Below are 19,661 nucleotides of genomic sequence, written 5' to 3' on the forward strand. Positions count from 1 at the left end.
GAAACATAGGTCTGTAGACGGTAAGAAACCCTCAAGGTTTACTCAGCCAGTAAAGGGATTCCAACCCAAGTTCTGACTCCGTAAGACCAATTTCTGTAACACTCACTGTATATTGTACTGCAAACCCAGAAACTACAGTTCTACAGGCAAGGAACCGACCCCGTATAGCAAGAGGGCAGTATATATAGAGAGAAAAAGCGAAGATGAAACTGAAAAGTTAGGCTGGGGCCCAATATAACGCTTGGACTTCTTTCTGCAAACTCTGGGGATACACTAAAGGTTTCTGAGTAAGGCAGAAACTACTGTGGTCTTCACGTAACAAAGTAACTTCTCTTGACACAGAAATTGCAGCTTGTAGAAAAATCAGTTTTACCACTTGCCTACGCGACCTTAGACTAATTTTTCTTTGGCCTCAACTCTCACAGCTAATTAAAAGAGGGCAATTCCGCATTGGACTATTATGGGGATTAAACGAGATAGCGCCTGACACAAGAGGGCGCTCGATAAACGTTGATTTTGCTTTTAGGTAGGAATAAGAATTCGGTCCTTTTTTTTTTTTGAGTGGGTACACGTGATCTAGCAAACCAGACAGAATGAAAGAGCCTGGCTAGCTTCGGTCTGCCAGTTTTTACAGAAACCTCACCTGACCTCACCAACGTTTCCAGGGTTGTGATCCCACCTTCCCTCACTTCCCTGAATCCGCCAGTAAACCATGAAAATCTAACCCACCTCTAGTCAAGTCCCTAACCAGTCCTCGGACCGCTCAACCTACCCCGCCCTTCCCTCAGAGGACGCTCGCCGATGATATCATATTCACTTCAGTCTCCGAGAGGCCCTTCACTCTCTAGGGCCGCTCTAGGCTGCCGCTTCCAAGGCGGGCTCCGAAGCTCAATGGTTGCTGGGCGGGGCCGTGACGTCCTTGGCGTGGCTGCAGGGGAGGCCGCGGCGGGGAAAATGGCGGACGGAAAGGCGGGAGAGGAGAAGCCTGAAAAGCCGCAGCGAGCTGGAGCCGCCGGAGGTGAACATAACCCCAGCGTCGCGGGCTACGTGGGATGCTCTGGGCCTTTCTTTGAGCTCCCCTGGGTGGGGGGAGTAGGCCGGGGCGAGAAGGGCGGATCTGGCGCTCACCCGGCCAGGTGCTGGGCCCACACAAGCCCTGGGAACGCCCGGTGCGGCCTGCTGGCATCCGGGCCCACATCGCCTCCTTGCTGGGGCAGAGCCGGTCACTGTTCGTCACCTCCTGGCCCCAGCGGAGGCCCTGCTTCCGAAGAGAAGGGAGATGGGCCCCAGAAAGGGGGACCGAAGTCGGGGTGGGACTAGGAGTGGTGGTGCGGACGCAATCACACAAAACGCACACGGGCGCTCGCACAGTGCGAGTCACCGATCAGTGGCCGCAGGAACTGGCCGCAGGCCGAGTTTCCGACGGTGCCGGCCTCTCAGTTACACCTAGGAGTTAGTTTGCTGCTCCCTTTTCACTGAGGAGGTGGACTACCCTGGCCTTTTTCTTTATTTTCAAGCCTAGTTCTGATCCTGTAATGGGATGGGTCAAGGCGATGGAGGGAAAGAGGAATATCTTTGCCTGCCTCCTGGTTTAATCTGCCGGGTCTAGGGTTACGGTTTGGTTGCCTTTCTTTGAACTGTCTGCCTTTTCTGTGCTAGGCTGTTGCCAGCTAACTGCACGCCAGATATTTAGGTGGCTAAATAGGCTAGTGTGACTCTTCGTGTATTTTGTTACGATGTAAACTCAGGTTACAGCTATCTTTATTCTGTCACCTCCACTCCTCTAAATTTGGGTCTTGTGCATTAAGGAAAAGAAACATCCGGTAATCTCTCCAGCCCTCCCGCCCCTTTGTCCTCACAAGGCTAGTGAGTTAACACGTGCGAGCTGAGCATAATGTCTTTAGAACGTTTTAAGTACCACACTCTTAACTCTTCTTCACGTCTTATCCCTGAAAGTATTTAATATGAGAAAATACAGAAGATTAATAGTATATGAAGGCAACTGTTAGGACCTCCTAACAAGTTTAATGTGATTTGACTTGGAAACAAAAATTGAGAAAAGTGTAATGTTCAGTTACTTTGGACCCAGAAATTCCTTTTTAAAAAACACGTACGGTGCTATTAGTTGAGCCCAAACTCCTTTCCCTCTTCACACTCCCCTCCCGTCTTGTTTTTTGTTGTTGTTATTGTTGTTTTACTAGTAAAATAGTTTATGAAACAACAGTTTAAGCCATTTAGTGCTACCTCGTTAGCGATTTTTTTCGTCAAAAATTGTCTTGGAAATTATCAAGTAGAACTACATTTAAAAATTAGTAGTTTGAGGAAAAACAAAGATCTGTAGCCTGAAGAATCTTATCTGACTTTTAGACTACCTTTTAACTTTTAGAATGGGTTTCCAGCTGTCTTGACTGAGTATCTGAGATGTGTTTAATGTGAGCCAAAGTGTACCTTAAGGGAGTTCCCTGGTGGCTTAGTGGTTGGGATTCCAGGCTTTCACTGCCCTGGCCGGGGTTCAATCCCTGACTGGGGAACTGAGATCCCGCAAGGCGCGCCGGGTGGCCAACAAACAAAACAAAACAAATATACCTTAAGTGTCAGCATAGTTCCACTATATAATTTGTCCACCACCCTTTCAGTTAGGGATAATTTGCTCTGTAGTATGAATATTGATGTTTCTACTTTAGCATATATTTGTGAAGGGGTGATATAAAGTTATCTTTGCTAATTGTTATAAAAAATTATTGTCTCCTTGTTGGTGACTTAGAGTAAGTAATATCCCTTAATAACTTCTACATAATTTGCCTTGGGTGTGCTTTCCTCTGAAAGAAAATACTACTGTTACATGTAAACCATTTTTGCATGTCAGATATTTTTAATGAAATTGTACAAAGAAATCATAGTTAAAACATTCATACCATGGATATTGTTAAATTGATAATTTCACGGCAAATTTTTAAAACAGTATCAAGTTTTAAAATTTTTAAAACAGTATCAAGTTTGTCTTGGGGGACTTACCTAGAGATTATTCTGATTTTTAACTCCTATTGAACAGTCCAGTAAGTTGGAAATATAAGTATTTTTTAATGAGTTAACATAGTTAACATGAATTTATGTTAATAAGAGAAGCTACTTACTTGAAGTAAGTAAGTAAGGTGCTCTCACCTTAAAGAGAAGGGATGATATTAAGGGTAAGGTTTTAGGTAGATTTTTTTCCCCTCCCTTTGGTTAAATTTTTGTAGCTCCTTGAAATAAGTAGACGCTTTAGAGAAGAGCTATTCATATTGTAATCATGCCCACCTCAGGTTATTTTAAGTTATCTAAAACTACTTTAATGAAATTGACATTTATTGTGCCAGGAGGTTCTTGAATATGTCCTGTTAGAGAGATAGGTATGTACCCTTTTTTCAGTTGAAGAAGTTACCAGAATGCCAATGCGTCATGAAGGGTATCTTATGGACTTAAAACTTATTGGGTAATTTTTTTCAAAGTAAGGTACCTTTGTACTCCAAGGCCCACCTCTCCTCCCCAAAAATGCTAGTACCATGTGTAATTTGATTTCACATTAACTAATCTACACATTTTGTTTGCTTAGAATGAATACAAACTAAAGTAGTACATGTTGTATTTAAAGGAAAACACTTAATGGACTTTAAAACACTTAAGTGGTCTTGATAGTTTGCCTCTTCAGATGACAGAACCACGGATGTGAATAAAATTGAGTTGCTGACAGTTGATTACTTAATTAATGGTAGAGTAGTTTTCCCAACTCCCCTGTTCATGCTACATTTTTCTAGAGCATTCACTATAGAAATCTTCCCTAAGAATCATAGGATTGAACAGATAGTATTGTGTTTCATGTGTTAGCACATACTAGTTCAGTTAGTTGTCACACTTGATGTTGTTATTAATGTTATAGTAAGAATTATGTTTTTCACTTTTTGTCGTATTTATGCTTTGATTTTTCTAGATTCTTTGTTCCAGAATTATTTTCTGGGTAAAAGGAGACCTAGAATTAAGAAAAGATAGGTTTTAAAAGAACCAGAAATTTTGACTAATTATAACCCTTGAGTCACAATTCAAAGAGCAGAGTTACACTAAAATCAAGACTAAATGTTCTTTATTCTATTTGTTTTGATGTTTTTCAGACTTTGTGTTTACACAGACTTGTGCATTTAGTATACAGATTGCTTCTATATGTAAATCCAGTGGCTTTTTTGTGTGTTTCTATATGCTCTGATATGTAGAGCCAGTGAGTTTCCAGTTTTAGCTGTGTGTCAGTCACAAAGAAGAAGTAGTTATTACTGTTTGGGTTTTACTGTAAAATTCATACTTGATTAAAACTATACATGAAAAAAAAAACTATACATAGAATACAGAATAAAATTTAGCATAAATGCATTTAGTGGTAGACTGAAAAAATGTTTGCATAATACTGTCTTTTTTGTAAGAAATTCTAAATTGAGTTCTGTATTTCAAATATTGAATAGCAATCTTACATTCTTCAGGTGCTTTTGTAATTTTATGTCTAAATAAGTGAATGGCACCTCAGACAACTATTCCAGTGCTGTCTTTGCTTCTTAGGGAAATCCCAAAACCTAATCCTGCTTAATTTCTCCCCTACATTGTTATTAAAACTTTCACCTCTTGTCTAAAGGTAATAAAGAGTTCATTTTATTTTCCTGTAAACAAAATAAAATGTTCTATTCAAAGTGCTTATTAATTTAGCTACCCCATCATTCCAAGACTATATAGATCGGGATCTATAACATCCCGTCTTTTAATTCATTACTTGTCAGTCTGTTTGATTTCCCCTTTTCTACCCATTCTAGCTTTTTGTCATGTTTTCTTAGCTGTTGTCAGGGCCATCCCTTAGAGAATCTTCTCTTTCTCCATAAACAATTCATCCAGTGTAGCAGAATACATTCAAAAGGTAAATTGGTAAACTTGGGAAAGAAAATAAAATATTTAATAATCAGCCAGCCTTCTGTCTTACCTCCCAATATGTTTTTAAATAGGCTGCATGTGTAACAGGCCTAAGATATTCAAGTGAGAACTAATTTCATTTATTAATATAAAGAAGCAAAATTACTGAAAGACATCTTGCATTCCATATCTACATATGTATGTCTTCTGTTTGAAATTATCATTAGCTCATCTTTCTTTCATGAGAAAAAATAATATATAAACCTAAATATAGTTGTTGATATTAAGAGTAGCCTAAACAGATGTTAATCAAGCTTTGAGAGTAGAATGCAGTTACTCAAGAGGGGATGACCTTGAAGTCTTCCTTGAAGTTCCTTTCTAACTAAAAATTGTGAAATGTTCAGGAAGAACACATCATTCAAGAAGATTACTCCAGGCTGTACTAACACTGTAGTTTGGGTAATAATGGGCTGTTCATAACAGGGTACTTTGTATAACTAGTAGTACGTTATTGAAGAATATTAGACTTTTTATTAGTCAAATGTATTATCCTATGATGTGACTAACTGCCAGCAAACCAGTTTGTATAGAATTTATAGATCTTAATTTATAAAAAGAAAAATTCCACAAATAACTAGATTATTGTACAACTTACAGTGTTTAGTTGAAGGGTCTTACTTTTTGTGAACTCTATATTTATAATTTTAAATTGCTCTGTATTTTATGCTAGTTAATTCATGGGAGCCTCTTCTACTGCCACACAATCTCAGTTCCTGCTGTATACTCTAACAAACAGTGGAAGAGACTGTTGGGTTCAGTAGGTGACAACTGCAGAGGTATCTTCTTTATAACGATGCTTTTTGAGGTTGCTGCTCCCATCAATCTGCTCAGTAAAAATAGCTCATCTTGGTAAGTTGTTTCGACTTCACCAGGACCTGAAGAAGAAGCAGAAAAACCTGTGAAAACTAAGACTGTTTCTTCCAGTAATGGAGGGGAAAATTCCAGTCGCAGCGCTGAGAAGCGATCAGCTGAAGAAGAAGCTGCAGACCTCCCTACAAAGCCTACAAAGATCTCCAAGTTTGGATTTGCCATAGGTAGTCAGATGACAAAGAAAGCCTCAGCCATATCCATCAAACTTGGCTCAAGTGTGAGTTGTTATTTTATATATTATATTTGTTATGGGTCTGAAAATTTGTTTTCAAAACGTGCTTTTATTGGATTATGATAAATTAAGTATACAAAGATGTATAAAAAGATACATTGGTGCATGAACTTATTACATGTAAGTATTTAAGAAATTAGTGGCTCTATATTCAAGAAAGGTCTGGATGAATTATAACTCAACAAAGCTGTTTTTAAGAAGGGGTTGGAATATGAGAAGGAACAACTATTATAGGGACTATATGATTTATAAAGTAATAATACCTTAAGATTTCCTAAGTTGAGCAAAACCTGAAAAATATTTTTAGAGTTTCAGTTTATTTTTCTTATCTTTTAATTCCAGTGATATTAAAAATAATATTTAGAAATCATTTATTTGTATTTTAAAAGATTAATGTTAGTAAGGTATTGCTTAATAAGAGCTTCCTGATTGCCTTACTTTGAAGCTACAAATGGACATTGAGTATTATAATCTATGATAGTAGTCCTTTACAGATCAACTTTTGATTCCTTGTTTTAAGATGTAAACCTTAAATTAATACTTATTAACCCTGGAGTATCTGGAAAGTATTTGAAGTATTAGATTGAAGCATATGAAGTTTAGAGATTTATCTATTTCTGATCTACAGAAGTGTTAATTTCATGTGGTTCAACTAAACAGATCTCTTTAAGAAAAAAAGTTACTTGAATAGTGTATTGCTGTTGGCTTTAGAAAATGGTTACATTCTTGTGTAAGGAGAATAATCTTAAAATTGCTTTTAAGTTGTTTGTTCATGTCTGTTCTGTGAAAATTAATGCTCAGTTGCCTGGATGCATACAGCTTGATTTCTTCATTAGATGTCATTCAAAGATCTTAAAAATATGATATGGATCAGATTCCTACTAGAGTCAGTGTGTTTGAGCTACACTAGTTTTAAAAAAGCTACCATTCCTCAGAACCCCTACTCCCACCCTATGCTGTTTTGCTTTTTTCCTTTTCTTCCTTTTTCTAAAAAATTTAGTGTGAACAAAAGACATTCAGCTTGTAACTTCATTACTTCATGACTCTTTTCCCTATTTGAGCTGATTCTTTTGGTTTAATATGTTTTTTATAAAGTTGCATAGGCCTACCTGCATAGATATTTACTTTTTTTGATAGTCATTAAACATGTGGTTCTCATGTACACTTCTCATACAGGTGTTCCCCTTGATAATAGATTTTACGGTACTTGAACACACCTCTTAAATCAGATATCCATATCCCTACTTTTGCTAAATCATTGACGTGATTTAGTAATTGCTGATCATTTTAGTTGGGAGGGTTATGCTTGAAAAGGCCTATTCAGTAAAACTTCAGTCTTTAGAAAACAAAAGACCTTTTTTTCATAAAGTAAACCAAAGTGTAAACATAATCTTGGCGAAATGAGGTGTAGGATATGAAAATAGTTGAAGCTGTTGCTTTTGATTATATGATGTGAAAAGATAGACAACCAACAAATACTTACTTGTGTCTTATGTTTATGTACAACATCAAATACATGACATCTTTAAGAGTAAAGGATGCTTCTAGAGTCGCTATGCATAATTTCCAAATGAACATTTTTATTCAAAAACAAACATTATTTATAAAAAGTGTTTCTGTTATACAAGAAGGGATGGTTAATTTTGTTTCAGCAGTTCAGAGAAGGTTTTACTGGTGAGGTGATGCTAGAGTTGGCTTTAAGTGCAGGCAAGAGGCAAAGGGACATCTCAGATAAAAAGAGCTTCATGCAGGGCATTCCGTGGTGGTCCGGTGGTTAAGACTTTCACTGCCGTGGGCCCGGGTTCAATCCCTGGTCGGGGAACTAAGATCCCATAAGCCGTGCAGCACAGCCAAAAAAAAGACTTATGCAAAGGCAGTTTAGATGTGAAGCCACATGATGCATTCAGGAAATTGTTCATAGTTAGGAAGTGTTTGGTAGGCAAATGCAGGGATAGAAAGCCCCCCAAATAAGACCACAGGACCAAATCATAAAGGACTTGTACTCCATAATATAGTTTGGTTTTATTCTTTGGGTTCTAGAGGAGCCATGGAATCATTATAAAGAGTCTCGAGCCTTAAACAGATTTGCATTTTAGAAACATTACTCTGATGCCAGTATAGAGAATTAGAGGAAAATAAATACAGAAGGTGGGGAGATGGTATTTCTAACAGCAGTTCAGGCAAGTAATGATAAGGGGCCTTAGTGTTGGTAGTGTGGTAGTAAGCTGGGAAGGCAGGGGAGATTTAAGTCTGTTTAATAGAGATCTAGTTAACAGGACCTTACAATAAAATGTGCAAGTTGAAGAAAAGGTTTTCTGACTTGAGCACTTAATGAGCACTGCAGTACCCCTGGGAGCTCTAAGTGGTGCTGTCCAGTAGGCAGCTAGCTAGTAGAGAAAGATGAGTCTTCATCTCTTTCTCAAGGCACACTGTGCTTAATTTTAATGTTACTATGGGCAGGTATTAATATTCATTTTCTCTTACCTGTACCAGGTACCTTTTAGCTAAGTGATATTAAATTATAGACCCTAACTAGAAAATCTTTGACAGGAGGAAAACAAATGGACATATAATTAATAAAGTAAAATCTACCCATTGATAACCCACATTTTCAAAAAGAAAGAAGATTTCTCCAATGTTTGTTCTTAGTTCCTTACTGTATGTTTCTATGAAAACATAAAGTTGAATCTTTGAAGATAAATTATTTTTGTCATTAAATAAGCCTGTGTAAACATCATATTATATTCTTTTTAATGTTTCTTCTTCAGAAACCTAAGGAAACCGTTCCAACTCTTGCTCCAAAAACCCTTTCAGTAGCAGCAGCCTTTAATGAAGATGAAGATGTAAGTTGATACCTGGTTTTGTTTGTTTTACTTTAACAAGTTCTTTAAGAAAGATGTTAGTGGCAAATTGTCAAGTTGTACTAATGGTACTAGTGAACTTTTTTTGCAGCTCTGAACAGTTGTTGTTTTTTAAATGACATCTGCAAAATCTGGATATTTCTTCTGTTTATTTAATTTGATTGTGGGATTATTTAAAATATTACTGACTTTGGGGGGGCAAGGAACTTAATCAAATCAACAGATGCTTATTATGAGTAATAATATATATGTGTGCTATGAAATATGTAGGATCCAAAAAAAGGAAAATTCAATACTGCTGTCTTCAATAATTTTTATAGTTGGAGTCTTCAGTGAGACATTATGCATGTGTTCAGCTTTAAAAAGCAGCTATAGTGCTTTCTTCTTGTATCCCCATGAGGAATAACAATAGTGCAGGTGATTCTGCCAGAAGATCTAGTCAATATGTACGTGTTCCAGAGTGGCGCAGTGGTTAAGAATCCGCCTGCCAGTGCAGGGGACACGGGTTTGAGCCCTGGTCCGGAAAGATCCCACATGCCGTGGAGCAACTAAGCCCGTGCGCCACAACTATTGAGCCTGCACTCTAGAACCCGCAAGCCACAGCTACTGAAGCCTGTGCACCTAGAGCCCGTGCTCTGCAACAAGAGAAGCCACTGCAATGAGAAGCCCGCGCACCACAACAAAGGGTAGCCCCTGCTCGCCGCACCTAGAGAAAGCCCACTTGCAGCAACGAAAATCCAATGCAGCCAAAAATAAATAAATAAATAAATTTTAAAAAAGATTAGGTAGCATTTTGGTTTGTACAGATTGTTATCAGGAAAGGACATTGTGGGAAGAAGGGGACAACATGTGCAGAAGTAGAGAGGCTGGAAATAGTAAGCACCTACATAATAGTAATGGCTTGCTTTGAATGCCTAACAGTTTGAATCTTTTCACACAACTTTATTTTATCCTCCATACATCCCTGTGAATTGTGTGATATGGTTATTCTTATTTTCCAAATGGAGAAATTAAGTGTGCATAAGTATTGTGCACAAGTGTTGAACTAGAACTGAGCTTTCTGGTTTCTTGTCCTCTGTTCTTTGCATCATACGTTACTGTTTTCCCTGTTTTTAAAGAAATTTTAGACAGGTTCAGACAACACTCTTTCTGCTATAAGATGGTAATGATAGGTAGGGATAAACTTGTCTCTTAGGTAAAAGAACACAGGCATCTAAAATCTGCATCTGGGACTTCCCTGGAAGTCCAGTGGTTAAGGCTCTGCACTTCCACTGCAGGGGGCACCAGTTTGATCCCTGGTCAGGGAACTAAGATCCCGCATGATGTTCAGCATGGCCAAAAAAATAAAAGGAAATAAAATCTTCATCTGGTTCTTCCTTTTTCTGCAGCACATATTAATTAACCTTGGATATATATCTAAGCCTGAAATATATTGTACAAAGAGTGTGTTCATTTAGTTAATTTTGAAATTTAAAAATACTTTTTCAGTTGTATCTCTTTAGTCTCTTTTAATTTGGACAACTCCTGGGTTTTTCTGCGTATTTCATGGCGTTAACATTTTTGAAGAGTTCAGGCCAGTTAGTTTGTAGAACGTCCCTCAGTTTGGATTTGTCTGATGTTCCCTTATGATTAGATTCACATTCCTTTTGGCAGGCGTACCACAGAAGTGATGCCAAGTTCTCAATGCATCATATCAGGAGCACATGTCAGTATATCCCATTACTGGCAGTGTTAACTTTGATCATTTAGTTAAAGTGATGTCTGCCAGATTTCTCTACTGTCAAATTACTGTTTTATCTTTTATAATTAAAATTTATCTTGTGGGCATATGTTTTAAGAATATGTGGAGGGGACTTCCCTGGTGGCACAGTGGTTAAGAATCAGCCTGCCAGTACGGGGGACACGGGTTTGAGCCCTGGTCCGGGAAGATCCCACATGCCACAGAGTAACTAAGCCTGTGCGCCACAACTACTGAGCCTGTGCTCTAGAGCCTGCGAGCCACAACTACTGAGCCCACGTGCCGCAACTACTGAAGCCTGTGTGCCTAGAGCCCGTGCTCCACAACAAGAAAAGCCACCGCAATGAGAAGCCCGTGCGCCTCAATGAAGAGTAGCCCCCTCTCGCTGCAACTAGAGAAAGCCCGCGCACAGCAACGAAGACCCGACGCAGCCATAAATAAATAAATAAAATTTAAAAAAAGAATATGTGAAAATACATAATTTCTTAAGTGTTCACTCCTGAGTGTTAACATTCATTGATGATTCTTACCGGAATCAATTATTATGATGTTTGCTGATTTTTTTTCATTCTTTCATCCCTTCTATGTTTAGTGTTTCTTACTGTAAGGAAGAGCTTTTATAAGTGTAGGCTCTATTCAACACGTTATAATGCTCAAATTGTCTCAGATTTGACCAGTAGAAATCCCTTTAAGCTGGATCTTGGCAGATGACTGTGTAAAAAATAATATTTAGCTCACCAGTAACATTTATACTTAAAAAACATCTAAAAGACACTTGTCACATATCTTTTCACGAGCTGTAACTATGGAAAAGTAGTAGAGAATGAGCTTTCAAGATGTCTTTTCAGTAAAGGAGACATTTTTGAGAAGGAGCAATACAGTAAAATGGTTAAGAGCCTTTGCTTTGGCATCTAGCTGTTTTGTGACTTGGGACAAGTTAACCTTGTTTACCTTACCTACAAAATGTGAATGATGATACTCATACCCACCTTGTAGGATTGCTAGGGTTTTCAAAGACAGTGCATATTAAAGCATTTAACACAATGTGTAGCTTCTAGTAAACAAATAGTTTTAGTTCTAGAATATCAAGTTTTTGGGGGGTTTTGTTTTTGTTTTGGGGGGTTTTTTTGTTCTTGTGTTTTGTTGGTTTGTTTTTTGGCCACGCTGCACGGCATGCAGGATCTTAGTTCCCCAACCGGTGATCGAACTCGCACCCCCTACAATGGAAGCACGGAATTCTTAACCACTGGACCGGCAGGGGAGTCCCTAGAATATCGAGTTTTTACCAAATTTTTTTTCTTTATGCAGAATCAGCACACTAGAAGCATGAGGGTTTTATTTACTGTAGTTAAGATAAATGATTTTCTCCTTTCACCAAAATTTCAGACTTAGATATAAAATTTAGCATTATTGGTAATCAAGTGATTTTAATGTAGTTGACCCTTGACCAACACAGGTTTGAACTGCACAGGCCTATTTATATGCAGATTTTTTTCAGTAACGTGCTACAGTACTACACTCTCCCAAGGTTGGTTTAATCCTCAGGTGTGGAACCGTGGCTATGGAAGGTCAACTATAAAGTTACACACGGGGTTTTGACTGTGGCACTGTGGAGGCAGTGCCTCTAATCCTCCTGCATTGTTCAAGGGTCAGCTCTATCTACATGCAGTCATCTCTGTTTCTGTCTTACATTTTTCTCCAGAGTGAACCAGAGGAAATGCCTCCAGAAGCAAAGATGAGGATGAAGAATATTGGAAGGTATTATAATTTTTGTATAATATTGTAGAAAATTATAGTGAATTAAGAGCAAGAATAAATTGCACATAATCTATTAGTGTTCAAGCTTTTGTTGCATATTTGGGCAAAAGAGTTTTATTTTCTGAGATTACTCTCCTGGTAAAAGAAAATTAGTATTTTAAGAAAAGAAAAAATAATGATAATTTAATGCTATTTTTTTTCAGATACATGTAATCTAAATTTTTTCAAATAAACAGTTATGAGAAATGTTTCTGATATAAAATTTAAAAGTTTTTTTCAGGTATAAAAAAATGGCTTTCACTCATCTCACTTAAGATATTCCCACCACTTAATCTTGATTGTATGTGTCCCATTTTCCTTAGTAATTTAAATGCCAAATATAAAAAGAAGACAAAAACATTTAAAAATTTTCCTCCATTGTTTCTGTTATTGTGAAAATAACATAAATTTCAAGTTAACACGATGTTCAGTTTCCTGTCTCTGTATGTGTAAATGGATAACTTCGAGGCTAATAAGAAAGCTGGGCTTCAAAACAACCTATACTATATCCCCACTTCTACCAAATGTATATATTCTCCCAAAGAACTAAGTGCTGAGTCTTCAAGCATCAGTCTTCAGACTTCATCTATGATTCAAACGGGAACTGTCCCAGTGGCTGTCTGCCTGCCTCCCTTTCGGACTGGGACCTAAAGTAAATACATCTGGCATTATAACCAAATCTAAACACCCAGGATACATATATCTTCATATATCTAAACATTTAAAACTGAAACAGGAGTTCATAAAATGACATCTTCTGTTTCATTTTTTATAAATGCTGATGGCAAGCCACCACCAAATTGATTTAATGACCCTGTTAATGGGTTACAAGCAACGGTTTTTAAAACTATAGTGGTTGCCACTATAGTGGTTGCTGCATATCAGAATCACCTTAGATGTTTGTTAAAACTACAGATTTACCTGGCTTCTCCTGAGGCCTACTGAATCTGAAATTTTAGGACAGGGTCTGTGTAAAGGGTATTTTTAAAAAGATCTGTAGAGGCTTCTGATGTTTGGCCTGCATTTATAATAGGTGCTAAACAAATGTGTTTTGAATGAGTTAAAAACATAGCCCGAAAATCATTATATAACATTTTAAATAAGTTTCCTTTCTTTTAACACAGGGATACACCAACATCAGCAGGACCAAATTCCTTCAATAAAGGAAAGCATGGGTTTTCTGATAACCAGAAGCTATGGGAGCGAAATATAAAATCTCATCTTGGAAATGTCCATGACCAAGACAATTAAATGATGTGTTTTGAAATTGGGGTATGGGGTGGGTGTAAAGTTAAAAGGAACAGTTTCCTTTTTTAAAGAATGGTATAAGACTATCTTTGGAGCCGCCTTTTTTTTTTCTTTTTCTTTTTTTAAAGATTGGTACACTAATAAATGAGAATTTGAAATTAGAGGTAATTTATGTTTTATATACAGATTTCAAGACATTTGCTAATTTTGTAGTTTCACGTGATTAGTTTCCAAAGGTTATAGATGATTAAAAAAATCATAAATGGTACCTTTCTAAGAATTGCATATTTTTTTAGACACAACTACTAGCACATTAAGAGGGAAGCAAAAAGTTGTCTATTTAAACTGTAGGCAGTTACTCTCTAACTTAACTCCCTTGTTAACCTAAAGTCTGGCTCCCAGGAACAGCCTTATAGAGAAGGGAGTATTGTATTGGGAGGAAAATGTTGCTGGACTATTGACTGAGAAAGTAAATTAGATAAAAATTAAAATACAGCTTTTTTTTTTCCTAATGGGCATTTGTTTTGTTTCGAATCATCATAAACTAGTTATTGCATTGCTATCAGTGGATACAGATGCTTAGCTCTTTAAAAAGAACATTTTAAAATTTTATGTAAACTGTTGAGTATTTAAAATAGCCCACTTCACTTTAAAGGGTCTTGTCTACCTTTGATAGTCTTCAAAGAACAACCATTTGCTACCAAAGTAAATCAGTATTTTGAATGTGCTTCTCTTGGTTTTTGTTATTAGCTAGTTCCTGTAAGTATTTCCACCAGATCTTCAGGCAAATCATAAGGAAGCTGTTTCTTTTAAAATAACAAACCACCACCAAAAATTTAAATGTACATAATAGTTAAATATTTGGCTGTTCTTATTTTTTAAAGGATATAAACACCAAAAAAAAAAAGGCAACATTGTATGAAGATGGAAAATAAGAAAGATGCACTTTCTGTAACTTTATCAAAGCATTTATGTTACTAACTTGTGAAATCCAATTTGATTTGAACTTATTACAGGAATTCTTATTTAGCACAATAATATTGTTTCTTTTAACTGTATACATATTAACCAGTGGCCTCTTTAAAAGCACATTTTAGATACTGAAAATAAAAGGAAAGAAAATGCATCTTTAAACATATTTTATGGAATCTTTGACCACATATACTTTGTTAATCTTTGTGTTGTAGGATTGTGTTTATTTTGTATTTTTGTATTGTATATGAATTCTTTTTTTAATGTGACAGTTAAACACATCTTTAAAAGCATAGTCACACATAAAAGAAACATACAGTATAATGATTTCCTTGAAAACTCTTACAATGTTAGATTTGGAGGCAGCTTCATACTGTTTAATTGGTGATAACTACTCTCTGAGCTCTTTTAATAGGTAATAACTCCAGAGAAGCAGCCTGTATATATTCCTAATACTTTGTTCACTTGCATATGAGTTTAGAGTAAGCCCCAAGTAAAACAATGGAAATGTATATAGAACGATTAGTTCTTACTTACATGGTTTAATTATATCAAGATACATGAATTTAACTTGCTTTAACGTAGGCAAACTTCCCATTTTTGTTCATTTTAATGTTTATGTTGAAATAACATCCCAAAACGACTGAGATGAATGTCTTTACTAAAATACCAATAAATTTGTCCAACTCTATCAGTGTTCTTATTTTCTGTTACACTTAATTGTTGCTGGGTTTGTTTTAAACAAAGAAGAGACAGATGTTATTGGTGCTCTTGCCCAGATTGTTGGCCAGAGTAATGGGAGATTTTAAATTGCTCTTTGGAGTCTACCTAACTTAGCACATAGTTCTAGAACATTACAGTATCTCAGGTTAGAAAAAGACCTAGTCCAAATCCTCCCTCTCCTCTACTGCCAAAGTATCATCTATTAATGTGCTGTAGAAAATCCTGCTGAGGCATACCTTTGAAAATCCCTAAGTGTTAGAAGGTATTCTCTTACTTGTGTCTGCCATCCATTATCTCTAAATATTTTCTTAATGTTTATAATGCTGCTGCCCTATAGGTCAGGTGTGAGTAAATGAAAAGATCGAACTACATTTTAAAATTAAGGTTCGTTTCTAGTTAGACTAATTACAAATGAAGGCTATGAATTTCAAATGTTTTTTTCTTAACGCTAATAATCAGGGTTAGCTTGATATACTGTGGAGGGATTGTTCAAGTTACTTCCCTGCTGAGATGAAGATACTTTTTAATTTTTTTTAACTTTTCATTTTGAAAAAATTTCAGACTCAAAACATTGCAAAAATATAGTGAAGTACTTCCATGTTCTTCAAATGATAACATACAACCACAGGACAATTGTCAAAATCAGGGAATTAACATTATTAAAATATTATATCACCTTACACTATTATTCTACAGACCTTATTCAAATTTCACCATTTGCTCCACTAATGTCTCCGTAGTTGAAGATTCACTACATTATCACATATTGTTTAGTTGTCATCTCTCTTAAACCCCTTTAATCTGGGAATCTTCAGTGTTTGTCTATTATGACCTTAGACTTTTTGAAAAGTACAGGCCAATTATTTGTAGATCTCCCAATTTGGGATTTCCCTAATGTTTCCTCACAAATTCAGTTTATGCATTTTTGGCAAAAATAAGACAGAACGGATGTGTCTTCAGTATATCAGCAAGCACATGATGTCAATTTGTCCTCTTACCAGTGTGATGTTAATTTTGATCACTTGGTTAGGGTGGTATCTGCCAGATATATACAATGTCAAAGTTGTAAATTTTCTGTTTGTAATTAGTATCTTATGGGAAAATTCTTGTAAGTATCATATTCTCATACTTTTGCCCACTAATTGGCAGACATTCATGGTTTTTGTTTTTTGGGTGTTTGCCCCATGGTTCTTTACTGAAACAATTGTTAGTGTAGGATTTGCCGAATGATGATTTTTCTATTTTCATCTTCTATTTTTTGTAGTTCAAATTCTGTGAGGAAATTTCCTTCTCCATTCTTTATTCAATTTTGTATTGATAATGGGCCTGTGTATTCTTATGTTATTCTATAGGTTATAATGCACTACTATCATATATTTTGTTACTCAAAATGTCCCAGATCTGCCCACATAAACCCCTCCCCATTGACCCTTGTGTCTTTTTGACATGTCCCCATTCTTTTTTTTTAATACATCTTTAATTTCTGGCACCAGGAGATATTCTGGACTCATATTTTCTCTTCTTTAACCCTGGAATCAGTGATTTCTCTAAACATCCATGGTTCCTTTTAGAATCAAAATCTGCACTAAGTGTACTCATTGGTTGTGAAGTGTCATTGCTTCTAGCCTACTTGACAGAGCTAGAATATGTATGTATATATATCTATATCAATTTCTAGATCTATATGTGTGTGTGTGTGTATGTATGTGTATACTGTATGTATCTCCATGAGTTCATATACTTCCATTACCAGACCAACACCAGATACATTCTAGTCTTCCTCCTTTCTCTACTTACTACTCTTGTCCAACAGTAAGAAATCTGACTATGTATAATCTGTTCACTTATTTGCTTAATTTCTAGAATACACATAAAGTTTCAGAATTAATTCATATATTTCCCTATGAAAAACTAACCAGAGTGCAGTATTTGTATGTAGTTCCTTTCCTTTTTAGTCTTAAGAGTACATAATCAAAATACTATTTTACAAAGTTATGTAGGTTAGTTCTTTGCTCCCCCTTTCAGTATGATTGTATTACTCATTTGTAATGCAGTTTGGTTTTGTTTGTGTTTCATAATGAATTACTGCTCATTGTTAATTTGTTTTGCATGTGAAATAGCATAGGTCTAAAAGTTGGAACGATACAAAAAGTGTAACTCCTCCCTATTTCTGCCTCATTCTCTTCCTCCTGTCCTTTCTATCCTGTTTACACCTATTCCCTATAGGTAATCCATCTCTGGTTTCTGGTTTATCCTTCCTGTGTTTCCTTTTAAATCAATGAATAGATGGGTGTTTATTATTTCTCCTTTTATCTTACATGAAATGTAATATACTACAGTTATTCTTTTATCCTTTTTTTTTCTTCACTTTATAGTATACCCTGGAAACTATACTAGTTCATGGAGATCTTTCTCAAAAAAATTTTTAACAGCTACATAGTACTCCATTGTGAATATACCATAGTCAATGCAATTACTCTTGTATGGGCATTTAGGTCATTTCCAATGTTTTGCCATTACAATGCTGTAATCAAATAACCTGTGCAGGTGTATTTTCTCGTTGGGGTGTATCTTCCTTCAGGTAAATTCCCAGAAGTAGGATGCTGGGTCAAAATATAAGTGCATATCTACTCGTATTAGATATTGCCAAATTCTCCTACAAAAGGATTGTACCAGTTTGTTTTCCCACCAAAAATATATGAATGCCTTTTCCCACAGCCTTGCCAGCAGAATGTGTTTGTCATGCTTTTTAATTTTTGCCATATCTGATAGGTTTAAAAAAACGGCACGAGACTTCCCTGGTGGCGCGGTGGTTAAGAATCCGCCTGCTAATGCAGGGGACACGGGTTCGAGCCCTGGTCCGGGAAGATCCCACATGCCGCAAAGCAACTAAGCCTGTGTGCCACAACTACTGAGCCTGCGCTCTGGAGCCCGTGAGCCACAACTGCTGAGCCCACGTGCCACAATTGCTGAAGCCTGTGTGCCTAGAGCCCATGCTCCGCAACAAGAGAAGCCACCGCAATGAGAAGCCCCCACACCACAACCAAGGGTAGCCCCTGCTCGCCACAACTAGAGAAAGCCCGCGTGCAGCAATGAAGACCCAACACAGCCATAAATTAATTAATTAATTAAAAAAAAAAGGCATGTTAGAATAGTTTTAATTTGCATCTCTCTAGCTATGAGTGAGGTTGAATATCTTTTCATATGTTTAAGGGCCATTTGAATATCTTTATGAATAGTCTGTTTATTTCATTCCCACTTTACTATTGGGTTTTTGGTCCTTTCTCAAATTTTAAGAATTTGTCATATATTAACTCTTTATACATATGTTATAAAGAGTTTATCCTTATTATTAATTGTCTTTCGGCTTTGATTATGGTGTTCTTTGTAATACAAAAAGCTTCCTTTTTTTGTAATGTAGTGAATTTTCTTCATCTCTGTTGCCTTTCAGTTTTGTTAATAGTTAGAAAGCCTTTCTCTATACTGAGGTTAAAGATAAATTCACCCTTGTTTTTCTAGTGCTTGTATTGTTTCATTTTCAAATTTAAACAGACTCCTGATCCATTTGGAATATATACTTGTGCATTTGTGAGATCAAGATCTAATTTTAGTTAACACATCTGTATGATATTAAGCCATCCTAATAGGAAGCAGTCTGCTTTTGTGTTTTGGGGGAGTGTTAAATTTTTTCTCATATGGGTTTTGCCTATTTCTTGTTAAGCTTCTTCCTCAATATTTAATCATCTTTGTTGCTATTGAAATGAGGTTTTCTCTATCATTTTGTGCTGGTTATTGTTTTAAGATATGAAGACAATTTTCTGTATGTTAATTCTGTGTCTTGCTATCTTACTAAACTCCTTATTGTTTGAGTTTTATCATCGATTCTCAAGAATTTCCCAGGTGTACCATCATATCACCTGCAAATAAAGATGGCTTTACTTTATCAATTTTTGTGCCTCGATTTATTTTCTTGTCTAATTGCATTGCTTAATACCACTAATACAGTACTGAATAGTAGTAGAATAAATGGGTATCCTTGTCTTTTTCTCAGTGGAAATATCTCCAGCATTTTACTATTAAATAAGATCCTGGCTTTAGGACTACATATTTTATCATGTTAAAAATATCCATCAATTCCTAATTTTCTTAAGTACTTTTATCAGAAATAGGTGTTGAATTTTGCTGAAAGCTCTTTCAGCATTTTATCAATGAGGGGAAACTGTAATATATAGAATTA

At 36.3% G+C, this 19,661-nt stretch overlaps 1 protein-coding gene across 1 annotated transcript; it reads left to right on the plus strand.

Moving 5' to 3' along the window:
• The first annotated feature begins 891 nt into the window (after window positions 1–891).
• PCNP (PEST proteolytic signal containing nuclear protein) lies at window positions 892–19,367 on the plus strand. The gene is made up of 5 exons (XM_030861065.3): window positions 892–1,018; window positions 5,856–6,070; window positions 8,854–8,928; window positions 12,387–12,442; window positions 13,606–19,367. The coding sequence occupies exons 1-5, from the start codon at window positions 892–894 to the stop codon at window positions 13,730–13,732; spliced, it is 600 nt and encodes a 199-aa protein (XP_030716925.1). The 3' UTR covers window positions 13,733–19,367.
• The last annotated feature ends 294 nt before the right edge of the window (window positions 19,368–19,661 follow it).

The sequence above is a fragment of the Globicephala melas genome, chromosome 4 (genome assembly GCF_963455315.2).
Source record: "Globicephala melas chromosome 4, mGloMel1.2, whole genome shotgun sequence".
Classification (NCBI taxonomy): domain Eukaryota; kingdom Metazoa; phylum Chordata; class Mammalia; order Artiodactyla; family Delphinidae; genus Globicephala; species Globicephala melas.